The sequence below is a fragment of the Prionailurus viverrinus genome, chromosome A1 (genome assembly GCF_022837055.1).
Source record: "Prionailurus viverrinus isolate Anna chromosome A1, UM_Priviv_1.0, whole genome shotgun sequence".
NCBI classification, from domain to species: Eukaryota; Metazoa; Chordata; class Mammalia; order Carnivora; family Felidae; genus Prionailurus; species Prionailurus viverrinus.
In genome coordinates, this window is record NC_062561.1 from 16,942,486 (window position 1) to 16,963,270 (window position 20,785).

Sequence of the window (20,785 nt, forward strand, 5' to 3'; positions counted from 1 at the left end):
AGGGCTGATATTAGGAGAGAAAATATATGGGTTCCTTACTCTCCTAAGGAAAACACCCCTTTAGAAAGCATAGTAACATTGCAGCAGAGGGGACAGATTTCTATAACTGACAGTTGGTACAGATATCGAACAACTAAATGCTCAGGGACCTAGCTAACTCTTTAACAACTAAGAAAAAATAGGAGAATGGGCTAAGCCCCCCTCCTATTGCTTCTGTTTGTATCTTCTGGCTTAGAAGTGCAGCAGGCACAAACCATGGGTTGTATTTATCATTGTAACCCCCATTAGCTCTGTGACTAAGGCAACGTCTTTAAGAAAAGCAGAATGCTTACTGTTGACTGGTATCCAGTGAAATTGCTGTGCAGTCATCGCTCCCGTTTTGTGTTATGCCTTCTTTCATCAGTGTTTTCACAGAAAATTAAGAGGCTGCATTAGAGGTTGCTAACACTATAATTTCTTGAAATCCATTCTGAAATACAGTTTGGAAATTTTACCAGATAATCAACTATGCTATTCCTTTACTAAAGAAAATATAAAAGAGCCTATTTCGCAAACAGTGTTCCCAATATTGTGTCCGTAGGATTTTAACTTCTAGAGGTGACTGAGTGATGACATGGACAGGCTAATGTCATTGAAAGATTTTTACTACATTTCTCAAGAGAAGGAGACATATCACACTGTGCAGAACCACATGGAAAATACCAGATTTGGGGCAGGAGACAGAAGCAGGGCAAGGGAGAAAGCTTAGGCCAGAGCCATTATTGGGATTCTACGGGAAAGGCAAGGCAGGATAGGGCAAACAGGTTAGACTTAGCTACTTTGGGCTATAAAGGTCATCTCTAGTTGCCCGGTACCTGGGCTGATTTAGGGCACAGCATATCGTGGCTGGTGTGTTAAGAGCTGGATAAGGGGTTGGTTGGGGTATAGGCTCTTGGGGATTGGCCGGTTTGTAGATGAGAGGTGTGCTCCCAGCTGAGGCCTTCGCTAGCTTTAAGAATTGGCTAGCTCTGAAAGGGCTCCATGAGCAGCAAGACTTTCAAGATGTCAAAATATCACAGAATATGGAAAACAGAAAACATGATTAATACAAGTGGAAATATAAATGTGTGTTCAATAGCTCTTGAGGCATAACCTGAGGATTGAGAAATAGTCCAGGAAGGTGGACAATAATAATAAGCTTGTACCATTATAATTGGCATCGAAGTTAATACTTTTCTCTCATATCACTTAGTTTCTAAATAAAACACTCCATATGATGCTTCCTGTAAGAAATGTTTTAATGTATTATGAACAGTGTTTGAATTTTATGTTATGACAAGATATGTTGGATATGTCTTTAACTGAACATTTATGCTACCTAGAAGTTAAATTAAAATTACTATATTCATGAGCATTATTTGAAGAGACCTAGAAGTGAGCAGGAGAAAAATTACATTATGCAAATATCTATTAGAATGGCATATATTTCTTGTAACAGAAATTTTAAGTTCATGTTAACAATGAGTCAGGACCAAAAAAAAGGAAAAAAAAAAAAAAAGCCAGGATATACTCAATCTCTTAGGAAGTAATGACTGTTTTTGCTGGTAGGAAAAATAAAACTTTATGAGCAAATTTTATTTGGTAGTCACAAAATAAGTAGGATGTAGATGGAACTATATTTCATTCTCCTGTAAATGAAGGAGATCATATTCCCGATTACTGCTTACGACACAGGAAATATATTCTACTTCTCTATAATAGTCTGATAGCTTCTGGAAAAAAATCCTTATCAATTACAAGTTTGTGACCTGTTCATTTATCATCATAAGTCCACCATTAAACTAGTAAGCAAAACAAACCCAAAAAAGAACCTCCCCCCTCAAAAACCCAAAACAAAAAATAAAACACAAACACACACACACACACACACACACACACACACACACACACACACAATTTTAAAAAGTTAAAAGTTTTTAAGATACAAGTTATTCTAATGCCTCAGAAAGCAAGAGAAAGCTATGAATGAGAACAAAAGGAAATATTAAAGGAATTAGTGTAGATTTTGGATAGAATCAACTAAACCAATGTGAACAGACATACCTAAAAGGCACTCAGAATTGCAGGCAATGACAATGTGGTCACAGCAGGCAGCTGATGCCCTTAGCAAGATTTCTAAAATTGCTACTTGGAGCACTTAAATTCTGTAGCAATTAATTTTAGAATAATTTAGATTAGATCATTCTAGTATCTACAGTATTTCTATCAAGTCAAACTTTTCAAGGCAAATCTTCTTCATGACATAACTCTTGGCCAATAGGTTAGGTTTTCACATAGTTATTTGGGCCTTTAAGATTTTGAATCTCGACATTATAACTTCAAAACATATTTTAAGTATTCATGTGGTTCTTTTGGCCAATGGAATTACAACTACGAATGCTTCCTCTAAATCATATTATTTACACCAAGGGTCACTAGCTCAAATGGCTGCAGGGGGTGAAGAGAACACATGAAGATGTGACTAGGGTAACAGGAACGAGCCATTTATATCTGCACCAAGTAGAACACTTGCTTCCCTGCACTGTACAGACCAAACCCAGAACCCCCCCATGGCGATTTGTCATTAGTTCATTCACTACCCCGCTTTACACGCCACCACCATGAAAGTTGCAAGGAAGGTTAATATCAAAGAGCAATCCTTCATCCCGAAGAACTATATACTCCTAGAAGGGTCAATAATGAGATTTCTAATGCAGGGTCTCTGACTCAGAATAAACACGGTCACACAAAGTAATGGTGAGGGAATATGTGAGGATATTCACACACTTTTTTTTTTTATTTGAATGGCTTTATATCATCATATTGCATAAGAATCTTTAATTAGCCTTGTCTAACCTCAGCTTTCACCAGTAGCACTAAATTGAGTAGTCCTGTCCTTTGAATAGATAAGCCTCAAGAACAATGCAAGAATCAAAATGCATAATCTACTACATTAAGAGCATTTAGGATTGTAGGTAATGAAATTTAAGGACATGACTGCAATTAGGACACATTACCAGTCTCTAACATTTTTAAGTTAATCTTAATTCACTAAAAAATAGTGATTGAGTAGTGCTATATGCCAGATACTGTTCTAAGTACTGGAAATAAAAACTGAGTAGAACTCCTTGAGAAGCTCATCAAATGAATTTATCAATGCAATGATTTATATGTAGACAATTGATACTATAAATAAACATCGTATAGGATCAAATTAGGATAAATTTTGTAAAGAGATGTCAATAACTATGTTTTTCTTTTTTCTCTATTTTCTCACAAACCATGTGTGTGATCTTGGGATTAACCATACCTCTTCTTGGTTCTCATTTTTATTTTTTGAATGTTAACTTATTTATTTTGAGAGAGTGAGTGCAAGCAGGGGATGGGGAGAGAGAGAGAGAGAGAGAGAGAGAGAATCCCAAGAAGGCTCCACACTGTCAGTATAGAGCTGGACATGGGGTTCAATCTCACAACTGAGATCATGACTGAGCCAAAATCAGGAGTTGGATACTTAACCGACCGAGCCACCCAGGTGCCCTATCTTCCTATTTTAAAAGAAAGATAATAGTTTCCATTCTGAATGCTTTGCATGGTTTATTGTAAACATCAAATAAGGCAGTGAATGTAAAAGCACTTCAAAAAGAACAAAATATGGGGCGCCTGGGTAGCTCAGTCAGCTAAGCATCTGACTTTGGCTTAGGTCATGATCTCACGGTTCATGGATTTGAGCCCCACATCGGGCTGTCTGCTGTTAGCACAGAGCCCACTTCAGATCCTCTGTCTCCCTCTTACTCTGTCCTTTCCCTTTTCACACACACTCTCTCTCTCAAAATAAACATTAAAAAGAACAAAATGCTATGAAAATGTAAGAGAATATTCTCAATGGCTGTTTCTTGCTTTGGTTTTCACAATTTACATCTATTTATATTATGTATCCATTAACATTATTTATAGTTATTTTTAATTCTTTTCTTTTGGACTTCTATAGTAGACTTAGAATTTACCCACCGCCATTATAGTAATAACATATTATTTTTATCTCTATATTTACCTTTATCAATGATTTGATATATTCTTATGGTCCTGTGATGATACAATTTGTAATTTTTTTTAATTTTTCATTCATTTTTGAGAGAGAAAGAGAGACAGAGTGCAAGAGGGGGAGGGGCAGAGAGAGACTAAAACATAGAATCTGAAGCAGGCTCCAGGCTCTGAGCTGTAAGCACAGAGCTAGATGTGGGGCTCAAATTCCCAAACTGCAAGATCATGACCTGAGCCAAAGTCAGATGCTTAACTGACTGAGCCACCCAGAAGCCCCTGATACAATTCTTATATAATTAATATGTGACACTGATTTCAATATTTTCAAAGTGTCTCAGTGACCAAATCCTAATGAGAAATTAATATGCTTTTGCAAACAGAACATTAATATGTTTCATTTATATTTAATGAGTTCTAATATGGTCACACTGTGCACTCTACAATCATTTCTGCCTCTACATGATACAAATTGGATTCCTTCCAAAACACATTAGGCCATTTATGCTGTTTGTTGTCTTAAAATGTTGCATTTGCCAATTACCTCCTAAAATCCAGAGTTTGCTTTTGTTTACAGTCATTAAATGTACCTCAGCATGTCAACGTTGCAGTAAATAAGGTTCTTCTTTTGTTATATTTGCCAAATTTTGCTAAATGCCGTAGCAAAGTTTAAAAAAACAACAACAAAAGATAGTAAGTAAAAATGAATCTATTTATCATTTCTTTTCTCGTATCAAGAAAAATAAAACTCATAAGGCTCTAGAAATTATGCTATGACTCTGAGGAGATAAATATATGGGTAAGAGAGGGTATTGAGGCAGGAAAGAATACTAGACATTTAGGAATAGGTGCTTTTCAATATCTTTTTGAGCACAGTGTTTTCCCCCTGTTCTTTTGATATATTATATTAATATGTTTTCTGGGGCGCCTGGGTGGCTCAGTTGGTTAAGCGTTCCACTTCAGCTCAGGTCATGATCTCATAGCCGGTGAGTTCGAGCCCCGCGTCGGGCTCTGTGCTGTTAGTTCAGAGCCTGGAGCTTGCTTCAGATTCTGTCTCCCTCTCTCTCTTCCCCTCCCCCACTCACTCTTTGTCTCTATCAAAAAATGAATAAACGGTAAAAAAATATATATTTAATATATTTTCTGAAGAGGCAGTAGAATATGAGTACCGAAGTCATACTGTCTAAGCAAAATATGTTTTTCTCTTCAGGATTTTGCCACATGTTTTTATACATGAACAGAAACAAAACTATAAATAGCAAGTTGCAAATATTGTTTAAAATTACATGACATGTATTCTTAGAACTAGAGACTGTAAGTATGAACTCAGATCTCTTCAATGTTTGACTATCTGACACCAGGTAGACAGAATCAGTAGTGTCTCCTTATTGCCATTCTCAAAAATCTTAGTCATACTAAATAATCCCATAGCTTCAGCTATTAATGCTATACCTGCGGATCCCCAAATCTATCAGTCAACATTTGCCTCTATCTCTCTAAGGTAAGATCCACATTTTTATAAGTGAAGAAGACAATGACTGTCATGAGAACATTGAAGCCTTTCTTTCCTAAGTCAAGAGTCAGCACTCTCTCTGCCTGGAGATGTCCCCACGGAAGAGCACTTTGATAACAAAATTATGGCAAAGAAGAAATTGGTGTTTAACATTCCTATTGCAGTTGCTTCCCTGTTTCTCTTGGATATCTCTCCTTAAAAAACCTAACACAGTATCCTAAAGATTAACTAGACCTCCTCATTATTTTAGTATCTACCTGTTTCCTATTTTGTCATTCATTGCAATATTTCTTAAATAGGGCACTACAGACATTATGAAAGGGATGTTTATTTTGCAAACACAGATGCTTAGATTTGTAGTAAATTTTAAAGGACATACAGTCTTTGTCCTCACTATACAAGAAGTTCTGTTACATTGTAGAGGGTTGGCACCTATCTTAACTCATTCCAGCAACCCCGGCGTTTAGTCTAGTACCTGCTGCATAGAAAGGATTCAGAGTTTGTTATTAAACTGAATAAATGTGCTGATGATCGGCAATCTAGCTCCCTGGTGTAATCTTATTAGATCACACAACAAACTATTGGAATTCCGTTCTTGGATTGCTTTTCCCATCTACAATCCAAGTTCTTCTAGCTCAGGGATCTAGTCTTTCTCACCAAGCTGATTACTTTCTTGTCTGTTGAAATTAATCAGACGTCAGTATTGTAAAGTGCAATGGGGAAAAAATGGAAATATAAGATGTAACAGTATTGAATTGTTGGAAAGACAGAAGAATATTAACACTAAAGCGGGGCGATGATTCCAGCTTCTTGAACTAGTCACACCAGTTTTTCCGCGAATAGGTTGCCTTAGCAGCTTCGTGGAACACCGCCCTCCCAACCCCGCCCACCTCCCCGCCCACCTCCCCGCCCCTCGGGACTCCTCGCTCTGCACCCTCCTACTCTTTGCCCTTACTTCCGCCCCATCCTGCCAGCTGGGACCTAGAGCCCCCCCGCCTCTGCGCACACTTACATTGCCTGACTGAAACTACAGCAGAAAATAACTGTATTTAGAAAATTCTGCCTCCATACCATCCCTTCCTTAGTCTTAGAGCTTTAAATGCAAAAGCAGTAGCTCTTTGTAACTTGGAGGCTCCGCCTAGCACGAGGAACAGAAGCCCATTTTTCAGGCAGCGCCTTGGACAACAGCATCTTTGGAGGCCCCCGGCTTGCGGAGGCAGACGTGGCCCTCAGTGGGGCGGTAGCGACGGCGCCACCGCGAAGGAAGTGGGATACCCGGCGAATTTGGCGGGAGGTCCCCGAGCTGGCTCCACCATGTAAGTGTTTACTGACCCCAATTCCAATCCCAATCCCAATCCCAATCCCTGGTCCCGCTGCGCGATTTTAACTATCCCCGGATCTCCTCCTCAGGTCGAAGGTTTCCTTTAAAATCACGCTGACGTCGGACCCCCGGCTGCCTTACAAAGTGTGAGTAGCGGGGCCGCGGCGGGCCGGGCGGGACCAGGCTGGCTGGGTCCGAGCTTTCAGATCCTCTCCCACCCGAGCAGGCCGCATCCCGCCGCTTTCCCTCGCCCTCGCTCTTCCTGGAGCCTGAGAGGAGGGCTCCCGTGCCCGCTCCTCCGAGTGTCAGCTCGCTCCGGCGCGAGGCCGCCGGGCTGGGTGACGGGAACGACTCCGCCGATAGTTGACCTCTCTAGGGACTCCCCGGCTGGGCGATGGAACGGGAGGACTGAAGACGGGCCTCAGATGATCTGCTGGGGTCCTTAAACAGTGTCTGTCAACTCATGATTGGAAAAGCCTTTTACCACTTTGACCAGCTGTTACAGGAAGTAGGGAAGACAACCCAATCCAGATTCGGAAATTACTTGAACGTTTTATTACTGTCCGACTGCTGATCTCCAGTGTGTGAGTGACTCAGCCATCGGGTGTCACAAAGTAATGAGCCTCAAATCATACAGTCTGTATGTTGGGATTTAGTAAAGAATAATCAGCAGGAGTGGCACATGCAGAACCTGGGCAGTTTGTCCATGCGAGGCCCTTTTTTCTCCTTTAGCAGGTGTAGGATGGTTTGGCCCAGGTTTAACTACATACTCGCCGGGAACTTATTATGATTTTCGATAAACCTTATTGAGGTTGTTGCTACAAAGAGCCTCGTAAAATGCAGCAAAGGCCAAGACTTCAATAGGATTTTAAGCATACTTAATGCAATCAATATCAGGGTCTAGCTCACTGAACAGTAACAGTTGTCATCGTCCTGAGTGATTTAGTTACCTGTGACCCATGCAGCTTCTGGCCTTAAGCTCTTTGGATCCTTTCAGTTCCAGATGGATCTTTTCTTTTCTTTTTTTTTTTTTTTTTTTTCACCTTGTCTTAAATATTCATGACCACAACCTTGCACCTTAAGATCTTCAGTAACTGTTGCAGCTCTAAAGTGGCACCTTCAAGTCTTCTCTTGTGGCTGACCACACTCTCTTCTTGTATATCTCTTCTGTAAAAAATGTTTCTTTTAATTCACTGATCAGACTTCTTTCTAAATCTGTCACTACCCTCTCCCCCGTGCTTTACGCCACTCCTTTCCTTTTTACTCTCCTAGAGGCCATGGTCTCGTCACTCCCTGGTGGTCCACTCCCATCACTTCTGGTGTCTTCGTCTTCCCAGTATGCTTTGCTTGGTGACACGCCGAGTCTGAACTCCCCCACTGTGTTCTCTGTGTGTAGCTGAATGTTTTTAGAGGAAATTACACAATTAGCCTGATGTAAAGTTCCTAACTGTGCCCAGTAGTGCCTAACACTGTACTACATGTCCCAAGGTTGCTTATTTTCCTTTATTCCCTGCAAGGATTTTTAAGAAATTTCTATTCACATTTTCTACATTATTTTTCCTTTTTCTGAAGCCATCAGAAACAATTCATCTTTCCATCACCACATGGACAAAACCTACTCGTATGTATAAGCCCATAGTTTCTGTCCACCATCTTACTACAAAGGAAAACGTGACTTTGTTCCTATGAAAAGCCAGCTGTTGTAATTCTTGGGCTCTGGATCTCTTTATTTTAGTCTTCTCAAGATTAAAGTAGATAGACTCCAGCGATCCCTCTCTCATCATCTTTGGTTTCTCCCTTTATGCTGGATTATTCTCATCCATGTGTAAATATTCTAGAAAAAAGTGAGAAGAAGGGAGAGGGAAAGGACAGTAGGACAGTAGTAGTATCTGTAAGAGTGCCTGGAACATTGTACCAGTTCAGTTAATATTGGCAACTGAATGAATTTAATAGGCATACCTACTCTTTGGTGTGTATGTAGTGTGCATGTATATATAATATATACATGTACGTACGTGTGTCTAAAATATGTATAACGTGTGTGTAGGGGTAATTACTCTGGTTGCTCTTCAAAATAAAGGGTAACTAATACTTGGGTACCATTAAATGAAATTCTTAAAATTTGTAGGAAGACAATATTTAACTTTTTTTTAATGTTTATTTATTTCTTTTGAGAGAGAGCTTACATGTTGAGCTGTCAGTGCGGAGAGCAGTGAATTCCCATGAATCCTGAAATCATGACCTCAGCCAAAATCAAGATTTGGACGCTTAGGGGCGCCTGGTGGCTCACTTGGTTAAGTGTTGACTTCGGCTCAGGTCATGATCTCACGATTTGTGAGCCCCATGTCGGGCTCTGTTTTGATAGCTCAGAGCCTGGAGCCTGCTCTGGATTCTGTGTCTCCCTCTGTCCCTGTTCCTGCCCCACTCGCATTCTGTGTCTCTGTCTCTCTAAATAAAGACTAAAAAAAAAAATAAAGTTAGTGAACATAGTGTACAATCAACGTAGACAGCCTCACTAGACCGCTTTGTCCAGGAGCTTTTTAAAAAATTCTTCTTAATTCTTCTTTTGCAGACTTAGTGTTCCTGAAAGCACACCTTTCACAGCAGTCTTAAAGTTTGCAGCAGAGGAAGTAAGTATAGAAATTGGAGCGACCTGTATGGAATGCAGCTTAGTGTCTCTCAAAAGTCTTTATGTTTTGCATGCGCTTTGACCTGCCACTTCTGTGTGAATTCATTACTAGGTTTATGGTATCAAAAAGTTAAGCCCAACTTACCAGATGTAAATGGAATGGAAGTTAAGACACAGATACAGAATGAGTTAAATCGACACATGTATTTTAATGCAACCATTGGAAATTCAGGAGAAGTTTTACTGAAATTGGAAGGTTTGGTGATCGGGGAATTTTTTTTTCTTTCTTTTTCTGTTTTTTTGATGTTTATTTTTGTGAGAGAGAGGGAGACACAGAATCCAAAGCAGGCTCCAGGCTCTGAGCTGTCAGCAAAGAGCCTGACGCGGGGCTTGAACACATGAACCACGAGATTATGACCTGAGCTGAAGTCGATTGCTAAATGGGCTGAGCCACCCAGGTGCCCCAATAGGGGAATATTTTTAAACAGCAACGTTATTTTACATGGCAGTCTGTAAACATATTTTAACGCATGGGCAAGCCTCTCAGTTTCTCTTCTCTTCAAATTTTGTAATCTGCAAAATGAGAGTGGTTAACATCTGTCCTTTCTATCTAATTAAGTGATTTTTGAATAAAAATATAATAACATTTACTAATAGTTTTTGAAGTTAAAAGTTCTGTACAAATCTGGAGTAACTCAAATCCAAACATTTTGATGCACAATCTCAAAAAAATTTATGGTCACAGAAAAATAATTTTAGTAACTAAGCAAGAAATCAGCTTGCTCCTCAATCCTGCCCTGAACTTGTTATTCATGGGTGATCAGCCAGCCTGTCAGCGCTGGTCTTGTCAGGGACCACTGACATCATTTATCACTCATTCAGAATTAAACTGAAAAGTGGTAGTACTTGTTTTGCAGTCCATTTTAATCTATTCTTCACCCATACTGAATAAGTAAAATAAAAGTAGGAAACAAATGTGAATACAGCATCAGTGTCACTTTTTGCTGCACAGATCACTTGTAGGAAATATTCCTGGTCCTGGGGTATAGCAGATCCCACAAACTGGGACCTTAAGAAGTAGATCCGTTTGAGCTATAATTAATATTTTATTCTTGTGTTTTGCAGTTATGTGGTTCTTTGTAAGGCAAAGGCATTGTTGTGAACTTGGTCTTCTGGTGAAAGTATAAATTCATAACAGACATGCAATAGAAAATAAACTTACAAACTTCACACAGCTGCATATATTTATTAAGGTTTTAAGATACCTTGTAACTATTAGGAATCATGGATGTTCCACATTTAAAAAGGTTATGACTTTCAAGCAGCAATGAGAACGTCTTTCACAAGATGAGACATTGTAGGATCTTTTAGTGAGAACAAGAGTTGAGTTGACTTAAACTGACAGTCTGTTTTAAATCCCTAGTCAAATATCTTTAAAAAATAAGAAAATTCCCCAGTATAACCAAGAATTAATTTAACTAAGTAGTGAGTTGTCAAAAACTGAGAATAGCCTTTTAACATCCTAAATCAGACTTAGAGGGTCTGAGAAAGAAAAGAAATGAAAACTAGAAGCATGGAGTACATCCTACATACAGAAGAAAACTTGTCAGTAACGTAGAACGAACGTAATAGTTGCTGAATTTTACATTGCGGGTGCTGTTGCCCCAGATTAACTGCCTAACTGTCATTTCTGCATTCTGAAGAAGGGAAAAATTATGGTTTGTAATGTTCATAAATATGCTGCTGCTATATGGATATAACTAAAAATGCACAGCTTATCTTAAAATGGACATAATCTAAGACTTTGTAATACTAAAGTTTTAGAAATCTGAGATACCCTGTAATTGGATTTGGGTATTTGTGCAAATTTTTACTAAGTATTACAATCTCTGTAAATAAGTTTTGAGGTATTTTATTTTATTTATTTTTAATTTTTTTTAATGTTTATTCATTTTTTGAGAGAGAGGGAGAGACAACGTGAGGTGGGGGGGGGGGGTGGGGAGCAGAGAGAGAGAGGGAGACACAATCTGAAGTAGTCTCAGGCTCTGAGCTGTCAGCACAGAGCCCGACACGGGGCTGAAATTCCACGAAACGTGAGATCACGATCTGAGCCACCCAGGCACCCCTGAGGTGTTCTAATATTTATGTATTAAAGCATATTTTGAAGTTATTTTAAGTGAGGTTTATTTAAATTTTTTAAATTCTGGAAAGGACATTTACCATTAAGAATGTACCATATGGACAGTAAAGTTAAGTGTTTATTAGGTACGTAACCCAGTAGTAGGCCGTTGTCCTTATGCATCATTAAGTTTTTAATTTATAAATTAAAATAAGCATTCAGTTTTTAATTTATAAATTACAAGAAGCATTTAGTTGTTTTTCTTAACTACGCATATGTGACCATTATAAATACCCAGAACAGCATTTTCTAGAGTACTTTTCCCAGACCACCAAAACAAACCACCAAAAACAAACAAACCCATGAAAACCTAGAATCAGTGAAAGAGTGTGGGAAACACTTCATTCACCATTTCCTTCTTGGAGCTAAATAAACTATATTATTTAATTCAGTGTTTTCCAAACTTACTTGATCACAAAACTCAACTGTAATATCTGTAAAACTAATCTATAGCATAGAAGTGCTTAATACATATTTGTTAGATAAATGAATGAACTTATGAGGATATGAACACATTCTGACCACTACTGGTCTCCAGAACATTAAGGGAAGAATTCTCCCTTTAGCTACCAATAAGTTCCATACCACATTTTATTGATTCAGAAAACACCTCTTTTTACACTTCTGGAAGTAGATCAGCAGAGTCTTCCTGTCACTATTAGCCAAGTGGCAGTCACATAATTGTCTAGTTGACATCACCTGTGCACCAAATTGAACTTAGTTGTTATTTCCTGGTGGCATAATTAGACTATTGCAATCCTGTGAAATTTAAGTCAGCAATACATTAAATACAGAGAATTTGAGGAAAGAATTTGAACTTTGGTCTTCCATTAAACACAAGAGAGCATTGATTTGACGTTACTATGTCTACAAATAACTTTTAGGAATATTCTGAGCAATTGTTTTGCTTTTATTTTTGATTATGCAAGAGAATGATGTATGATAAAAGTAATGTATCTAAATCTGGAAGAATAGATAATCATCAGGTCATAAATTCATTGACAGTGTTTTTCCTTTTTTGTACTGCATAAAATAAGGTGCATTTTGCGATCCATGGTGTCCTAGATGCAGTGAAATGCAGTATTTAGAAAATAATACTGTTCACTAAAACTAAAACAAAACTACAGTAGTTTCTTTGGTGACATTGCTTATCCTAAAATACAAATCACATTTGAGGATAATAGAATTTATTATATGTACCTCATCCTTGCTAACCATCTTTTGTAGATTATGTGTGTGTATATGTGTGTGTATGTGTGTGTGTGTGTGTGTGTATTTTTTTACTTATATACATTTTTATATATATGTATGAAGTTTTTTTTTTCCTTTTTCTCCCTTTTAGTTTAAAGTTCCTGCAGCAACAAGTGCAATTATTACCAATGGTAAGAATTCATTTTAAAACTTCATTACCTGAGAGCAATACAAGTTGTTTTAAAAGGCTAAATTAATTAAAATCGAGTTAAATACAAAAAAAAATTTATATCAACATAAATGATATACATGATTATAAACACGAAGTCAAGGTTATTGTCTATAATGAGCTCTTTTCAGTTTCCTTAGCTTTTGGTATTGTATAGCATTTTACAGTGTCTTGTGTCCTTACCACTTCATGCCAGATTATTACTAAAAATAACTTTTCCTTTTTTTTTTTTTTTTTTTTTTTTTAACAAGGTGTGTTGTTGTTCAATAAGTTGTAGATGCTTTTAGAATATGGGAAGTTAGATGGGGGATATACCTTTGCTGTATATAGCTTTTTACTGCTTTCCTGACAGCACACTATTTCTTTTAGGGCTGAAATAATGAGGATTTTATTCAGTTAGATCTATAGTTTAAATTCTGAATACCTTAGAGTACTGGTCAGAAGTGTGATGGAACTAGCCCTGCGAGAAAATACTGAAATAAGATGAGTAGAGATTGCTAGAAGGCTTTCACTATCTTGCAAAAATAGAAGGTAATACTTATGGGTGCTGGCCGATGGTTTGTGTACAGTTAAGATAGCCTAATAAGAGAAGATGGGTTTAATGTGCAGTAGGATTTAGTTTAGATACACAGAATTTCTCGCTCTGAAACATTCTCCCTGTGGTCACATTGAAGTGTTTCTCTACTTGAAAAGAAAGCTAGCCTACTTTCCTGAGAAAGTTTTAGATTTACAAATGAATAGTTGTTACAAAAGTGCTTTGTGTACTTTATCAGGTGTCACTGCAACTTGAATTAAATGATTTTGTGGGCCCTTCTGGCCTTAAGATTGTCTGCCTCAGGAGCAATATCAAAATGATTAATGACATATCTAAGGGGCTTTTGACTTTATTTTCCATTGTGTGTGGTGTGATAGAATAAACTATCTTCTGTGGAATTCATCAGCATCGTCTCATTGACAGATGTTCTTATCTAATCCAACAGTGTATGTAAATGCGTAATAGTAATGGATCTCAACAGGTAACTTACCTGAAAGATTTGTCATTCATGTTTCTGGATTTAAATTGTTTGGCTTGTGCCTATATACACAGTAGCAGCAAATCTCTACTTGTTACTATTGAACCATTTTATCTTTAGAAATAAAACAACTTAGATGGTTTTACAACTTATTTTCTAGATGGAATAGGAATAAATCCTGCACAGACTGCTGGTGAGTATCTATCTGAAACCATGAAGACGTGGGTGGGGCTCTGTCTGTCAATTGATAATTCCTTCTAATGAGACTTGATTAGATTTCCTCCAGGCTAATAGCTGTTTTTTTAGGGATTATCTAGCAGTCTTGACCTATGTATTTGAGAGATAATTTGTTTCATTGTGGGTATCAGCTATATATGCTTTTAGCTACAAGAGAAAAACCTCACTAATAAGCATTAGAGGTGTTTAATACATTGAACAAAGAGTCTGAAGGTAAGATTGTACTCTTACGAGAATAATGATTTTGACCTACCTGTATAAGGTGGTGGTGAGATGGCACCTGGGAAGCACTTAAAAGTTTGAAGCCTTCAGTAAGGGCTAGCTATTACTATTTCAAAGAAGTGCAGTCATTTAAATTTCAGGGGACTTAGTTCACACTCAGAGCTTCAAACTTAGTATTCTACAGGGCTATGTGTTGATGTCCTAACAAGCAAGCAGAGTAAAAGCAATCCTGAACTTTTTAACAGGTAGTTTTATGCTTTTTAGATGTACCTTTTTTTTGGTTTATACTCTAATTGTACCTTAATTAATTACTTAACTATAATTAATTACTTGCATCTAATTGTACCTAATCCAGATGTACCTTTTTTTGGTGCATAGTCTAATTACAGTGTTTTAAAATTAATCATGCTTTAATCTGATGTGATCAATGTGATCTCAATTTGAGTAGTAGTTCTGTTTATTATATACTAAAGTACTAATGTATTATAACAAAATTATATTGCCCTCATAAGGCTTTGAAATTGAAACTCAGCTATAGAGAAAATGAAGAGGGATTTAAAATTGTAATTATTTTTATTTAAATCGGTAGTTTTAAGTATATAGTGTTATGAAATTAAAAAGGTCATTTATTGAAAATCATGAGCCATTTTATTGTGTAGATGCCTTTAAACTTAGGTTTAAAGGTTTTATTTTTTCTTACTCTGTAAATGTTCAGCAGCTTATATTAATTTGAGTTGCCACTTATTCTAACTTGTTGCCTGATGTATTACTCTTAAAAGTTGAATTGTACACTTCATGGAGCGTGGAGAAAATTTCCACAAGCAGTTGAGCAAAGATAGGTCAGATCAGGTTTCTAAACGTTTGTCATTTGTGGTAATTTATAATTTACTATTTTTTCTGTCCTTAGACACTTTAGCGTGTGTTCAGTTAGCAAGTCTTGATGGTTAATTTAAATTACATTGTTGTCTGCTGAGTGTTTGTGTTAGCACTTTTGTGGCTAGTGTTTCTTATTTAAAATTTTCAGATATTTGGTTGGGTTGTGAAGATTTCAGAGGAATGTTAGGAAGCATGGAGTTAGATTCTGGTGATATTTGAGCTTCCAGACCGACTTACTGTGTACTACGTTGTTTCTTGTATTAACAATAGTTGTTGCAATGTTTAAGACAACTTGTCATTTTTTGAATACCTAACTTTATGTTTTGTTTGTTTGTGTAGGAAATGTTTTCCTAAAGCACGGTTCCGAACTGCGAATTATTCCTAGAGATCGTGTTGGAAGTTGTTAATACCCGCTACTCGGAACATAGGATTACCTTTCCAAATAAATAAATATTGGTATCGTCGTGAAAGTGAAATCAAGCATTTGAAACACTACGAGAACACCAGTCGTTGATGAAATAATGAAGGGCGACTGTCCCTTCCTGTTATCCAGACTCTTCCTTTGAGGAGGGGCTGCTTGTGCACAGAGGGCGCCATCTCCACAGAAGATCATAGTCTATTGTTGCTACCTCACAACACACACACGTAGTTCATTTGGGGTAAATGGATTATCCAGCTGTGTTTTGTAAGTGGTGGATGCTTCTGAGAACTCTTTCTGAGAACGTTTAGAAAATTAAAGTTGACTAAATCTTCCTATTTGAGTTAAAAACTAAAGGATTAAGGATCGTACGTGGCAGTTTGCTTGATAGCATCTGACTTGCAGATTTAAAAATAGTTGAATTCTTAATTGTATGTGGTTTATGACAAAGGATATAGACATACCAGTGAATACTTAGCTATCTTAACTTTTTATCATTTATGTGTTTTAACTTTTGAACTATGTCAGAAGTCCCCAAATTGAATTTTTTTTGATCTAGCCCTTAGGCATAAAATTGAATCCAATACTTGTAATGGTAAAAATTGAGAATAAAGAAGTGTCCTTTGCTGAGTTATGTATCCTTTATCAGTCTCTTTGAATACAGCCTTTAAAACAGGATCCTTTAAGAAACTCTTGTCTTACTGAGGATGATATTTCTAAATAGCATTCAGGAAGAGAGTATTAGATCTGGAGTTCGTAACAGAGCTCTGGGAAATGCTAACTGGAAATGCTGGTTATTATACTTACTAAAGACCCAACATTTAAGGAAATGTTTAGTCATTCAAGTGAATAAGAAGTCAGGAAGGGAATCTTGGGGAAGCCCCAGTGACCACTTTTCTAATAAGGAGGAAAGAACAGAAGACAGCTGTGAAGGGGAACAGAAGGCTGTAGCAAATGTCACAGAAAAAGCCACCTGGATCACAGAGGGTATGCGGTGGAGTACTGAAGAGGAAAAGAAAATACTTGACATTGTCAGAAGGAGCAAAAGACAAAGTGAGAAGGCAATGTGTAGGCTGTATCAACAACAACTTCAGAATTCCCTTTATGATAAGTCAGTAGTGCAAATCAATATCTATGCAAATCTTTTAAAAGATGAAAGGCTCATAGCGATTCAGAAACAGTGCTTGGCCTGTGATATTCATGATGGTGAGCTCTCTGGAGGCAGGCTTTGTGTCTGTCTTGTCTTTTGAGACCTGGAAATGCAGTAGTCTTTCAATAAATACTTGCTGAGTTATTCATGAATAAAGTATCTCAGACCAGTTTTTATCTAAGTGTGTTTCAGTTATCTTTCCTGTCATAGGCCCTAGGTTTATTAGAGAAAAAACGTACGAGGAAATGCAACAGGGTCGCCATCTCAAGGGTGACATCATTAGTTAAGTTTAAGAAATTAACCAGATATTGTCATATATTTAACAAATGAACGGCATCATTCAGAATTGTAAAGGTAGAAGAATATACTTCTAATGTTTTGGGAGGTTTTCATTTTTATAAGTAAAATTGATGCTCAAAGACCCCTGGTTCTTAATATTATTAAGCTTCGGTTAACCAGAAATTTATGAATACCCATTCCTTGAATTTTTTTTTTGTTTAGATATCCCTCCATCCTGTTTCTACAACAAAATCTGCCTGCTGTGTTACACAAGTTTATGATGTCCTGTGCCATGAAGTAATTTGTTTAATATTTTTGTTCTTTGATTTTGAAATTTTGTCGTAGTAAGTCTTTAAATACATTTTCCTAAGGATCTGGACATCTTGTTATTAAATAAATGTGGTCTGTAAGTTCTGTATGCAGAATGTTTTGAAGTGTCGTATTTTGTAAATGCATAGTTGGTACATAACTAGTATCTTACAAAAATACATTTTATCATACCATAAACTGTATTGTCTTCTCTTACTACTTCATTATTAAAGCTCTTAACACACCGGTAGAGCTGGTGTATAATAAATGTTGCAAAACAGGGAGAGGGAAGCAAGATGATTAATGGCCACAGGTCATAGGAATCAGTATATGCTCCCAAATGCCAGTTCTTTTTCAGGAACAAAAAAGAGATTAAGTAATCGTCTAGGTTCCAAACATAACTGATTATCAGAGTCACCTAGAGAATTAAAAATACGAATGTCTGGAAACCACTGCTAAAGTTTTGAAATCATTAAATCTGACAAGGTGTGTAAGGATGTCTGTTTACTGAAGCAGTCCTGGTGATTGCTGTTGTGCAGCTGTGTTTGAGAATGAATGATAAGCCTACCTTTTCCCTTTGCAGGTGGACAAAATTAAGTCCAAGGGGACACAGTTCTAGGTCTTGGAAAGTACACATTCCACTTCTTGGTTCCCTAGCAGCTAAGTGCAGAGATACTAGCTAATAGTCTCTCACTGGTAGTAAGCCTCCTTTTAAAGTATTTCAAATGCAATAGTTGTGGATATTTTATTACTTAAAATTAGTTGAAAGAAAAATTAGTGGGAAGAAAATTCAGTCCCATTTAAGCCACCCTCTCCCCAAATTGAGATAGTAAAAATATCTACCATGTCTTTTACCCAAGGACCTTGAAATATTTAAGTTTATTCTTATTTATTTTGAGAGAGAGAGTGAGCAGGGAGGGGGAGAAAGAGGGAGACAGAATCCTAAGCAGGCCCCATGCTGTCAGCACAGAGCCTGATGTGGGGCTCGAACCCATGAACCATGAGATCATCACCTGAGCTGAAATCAAAGAGTTGGACCCTTAACCAACTGAGCCACCCAGGTGCCCCAGGACCTTAAGACATTTTTGAATTTGGAAGCATTAATCTGTTTTAATGGAGCAGTTCTAAATTGCTGCTAAGTGTTCCCAAGGCTGTTTATAAAGCTGCAAATTACATGTGTAAGCTATATATATGCATGTGTGTATATGCATATGTATATTTACATATTCTGTAGTTTGTGGTTCTATATATGTACACCTGTATGTATGTATGTGCACATACATACATTTCACCCAAAAGAAATGTATTGAACATCTATGTGTCAAATGTTTTGATAGTTATTTCCACTTACCTCACTCTTCACAACAATTCCAAATTATCCGTGTTTTACAGAAAAAAAATGAGACCTGCAGTAGTTGAGATCTGAATTTTAGCCCCTTTTTTTGTGACTTTGGAACCCTCCAGATCATACCAGAATTTTTTAGAATCTTTTTTTTCTCTACAATATACCAAATTTGTATCTATATTGAGTTATAAATTTAAAAATACAAAAGGGATGTGTAGGGCTTAAATTCTTATTTCAGAGTACTGAATCTGTGTATAGTAATCATGAATGGCATTATTTTTCAATATGTGGTATAAATTTGATAGGGTAAACATGGTAAAATACAGGACATTAAGTAAAAGTCAATCAAATCATGATTCTGGTGCTACTCCATTAGGGTGGCGTAGTGGGAGCAGGACTATGGCCCCGTATTCATCAGCTCCAAGAGACACTTGATGTTTTCATAATTTTATGTATCTTGCAGACGCAGCTATGAGATGGTAACCCGCTCTTCTGACCAGACTGTTGCCCATAAGCCCTTCCAGTACACAAGTCCTGGAACTACTCTGATAATGCAGGAGATACATAAATCATTTAAACCAGGCTATGTAATTAAACCATTATTTGAAATAATCTCAAGAGATGCAGTCTATACAATCTACAGCTACTTCCTCTAAACTGCCTAAGCCAGGTATTTGGAACTCATTAGATCTTTTTTTTTTCCTTTCTTTTGCCATAGCAAACCAATCACAAGGTTCTGATTCCATTTATGAAATATAGCTCAAGACCTAGTGTAACGAAAAGCCTCATCGTCTCATAAACACTATTAGAAAAGCTTCTAGTCTCTCCATTTCCCCTTTCACACTTGTAATGAGCTTCTTGACATGGAAGTATGATCGTGTGGTTCCACTAGTCAAAATCCTACTGAATAAAAATCTGTACTTTCTATATGAGACCCTTCACGAACTGGTCTTTGTTCAGAGCCATCGATTAAAGGTTAACCATCACTCTCTTACAGTCTCCTCCAATTCGCAATGCAGCTACACTGAGCTCCTAACACTTACTATCTCTGTTGTGCTGGTCTCACACCTCCATGCCTTTACTTTCCCCATTGGTCTTCCTGAAAAACCTAGGATTGATTCTTTGAATTTAAAAGCCGTTGGAGTTTTTCCTCAGTCCTCCCAAGCCGAGCTAGGTGTTTAACTGTCTAAGCAACCACTGCATTTTGTACGTTCACCCATTATAGCAATTGTTAGAGACAGAACTATGGTATTTGTCTCTGATTTAAAGTATACATTTAATTATCTTGCCCATAACAGATACTCAAGAAGTACTTTATGATTGAAAGACTGCATAAAAGAATGAAAACTTTGAAAATTGCAACTATTTGTGGCTCATGTCTAGTAACTTCTTTAGCTAGAATATTTGGTAAATAAATATATTTCTCACCACTTCTTGTAGCAGAGAATTTACTGACTCAGAAATGAATTAATCACTCTTTTAAAAGTGAAAACATTCTCCTATTTTTAACAAATATATATTGATTATTGGTATCTCATGGCAATTGCCAAATACTGGAGACAAAATATGATTAAGATTCATTTCCCTTGCTTTGGCTCTTCCAAATTTTGCTGTAAATCTACTGAAGAAATAATTAGATGGAAGTGAAGATGTGCATCAGGCCCTTTTTTAACGTTCTGGGCACAGTGCTAGGAACTTCACACATCATCTCATTTAATCCTTAATCTCTGCAGAATTCTGGTTTTAATTTTTTCTCTTTACTGTGAAGAAAGCCAAGACTTAGGGACGCCTGCCTGCATGGCTCAGTTGGTTAAGCAC

The 20,785-nt window shown here is 37.2% G+C and overlaps 1 protein-coding gene across 1 annotated transcript; it reads left to right on the plus strand.

Moving 5' to 3' along the window:
- The first annotated feature begins 6,796 nt into the window (after positions 1–6,796).
- UFM1 (ubiquitin fold modifier 1) lies at positions 6,797–17,816 on the plus strand. Its single transcript, XM_047872022.1, has 6 exons — positions 6,797–6,885; positions 6,980–7,036; positions 9,463–9,520; positions 13,041–13,080; positions 14,292–14,324; positions 15,806–17,816. Coding segments are annotated over exons 1-6 (258 nt in total). The 5' UTR covers positions 6,797–6,883; the 3' UTR covers positions 15,874–17,816.
- Positions 17,817–20,785: the final 2,969 nt, after the last annotated feature.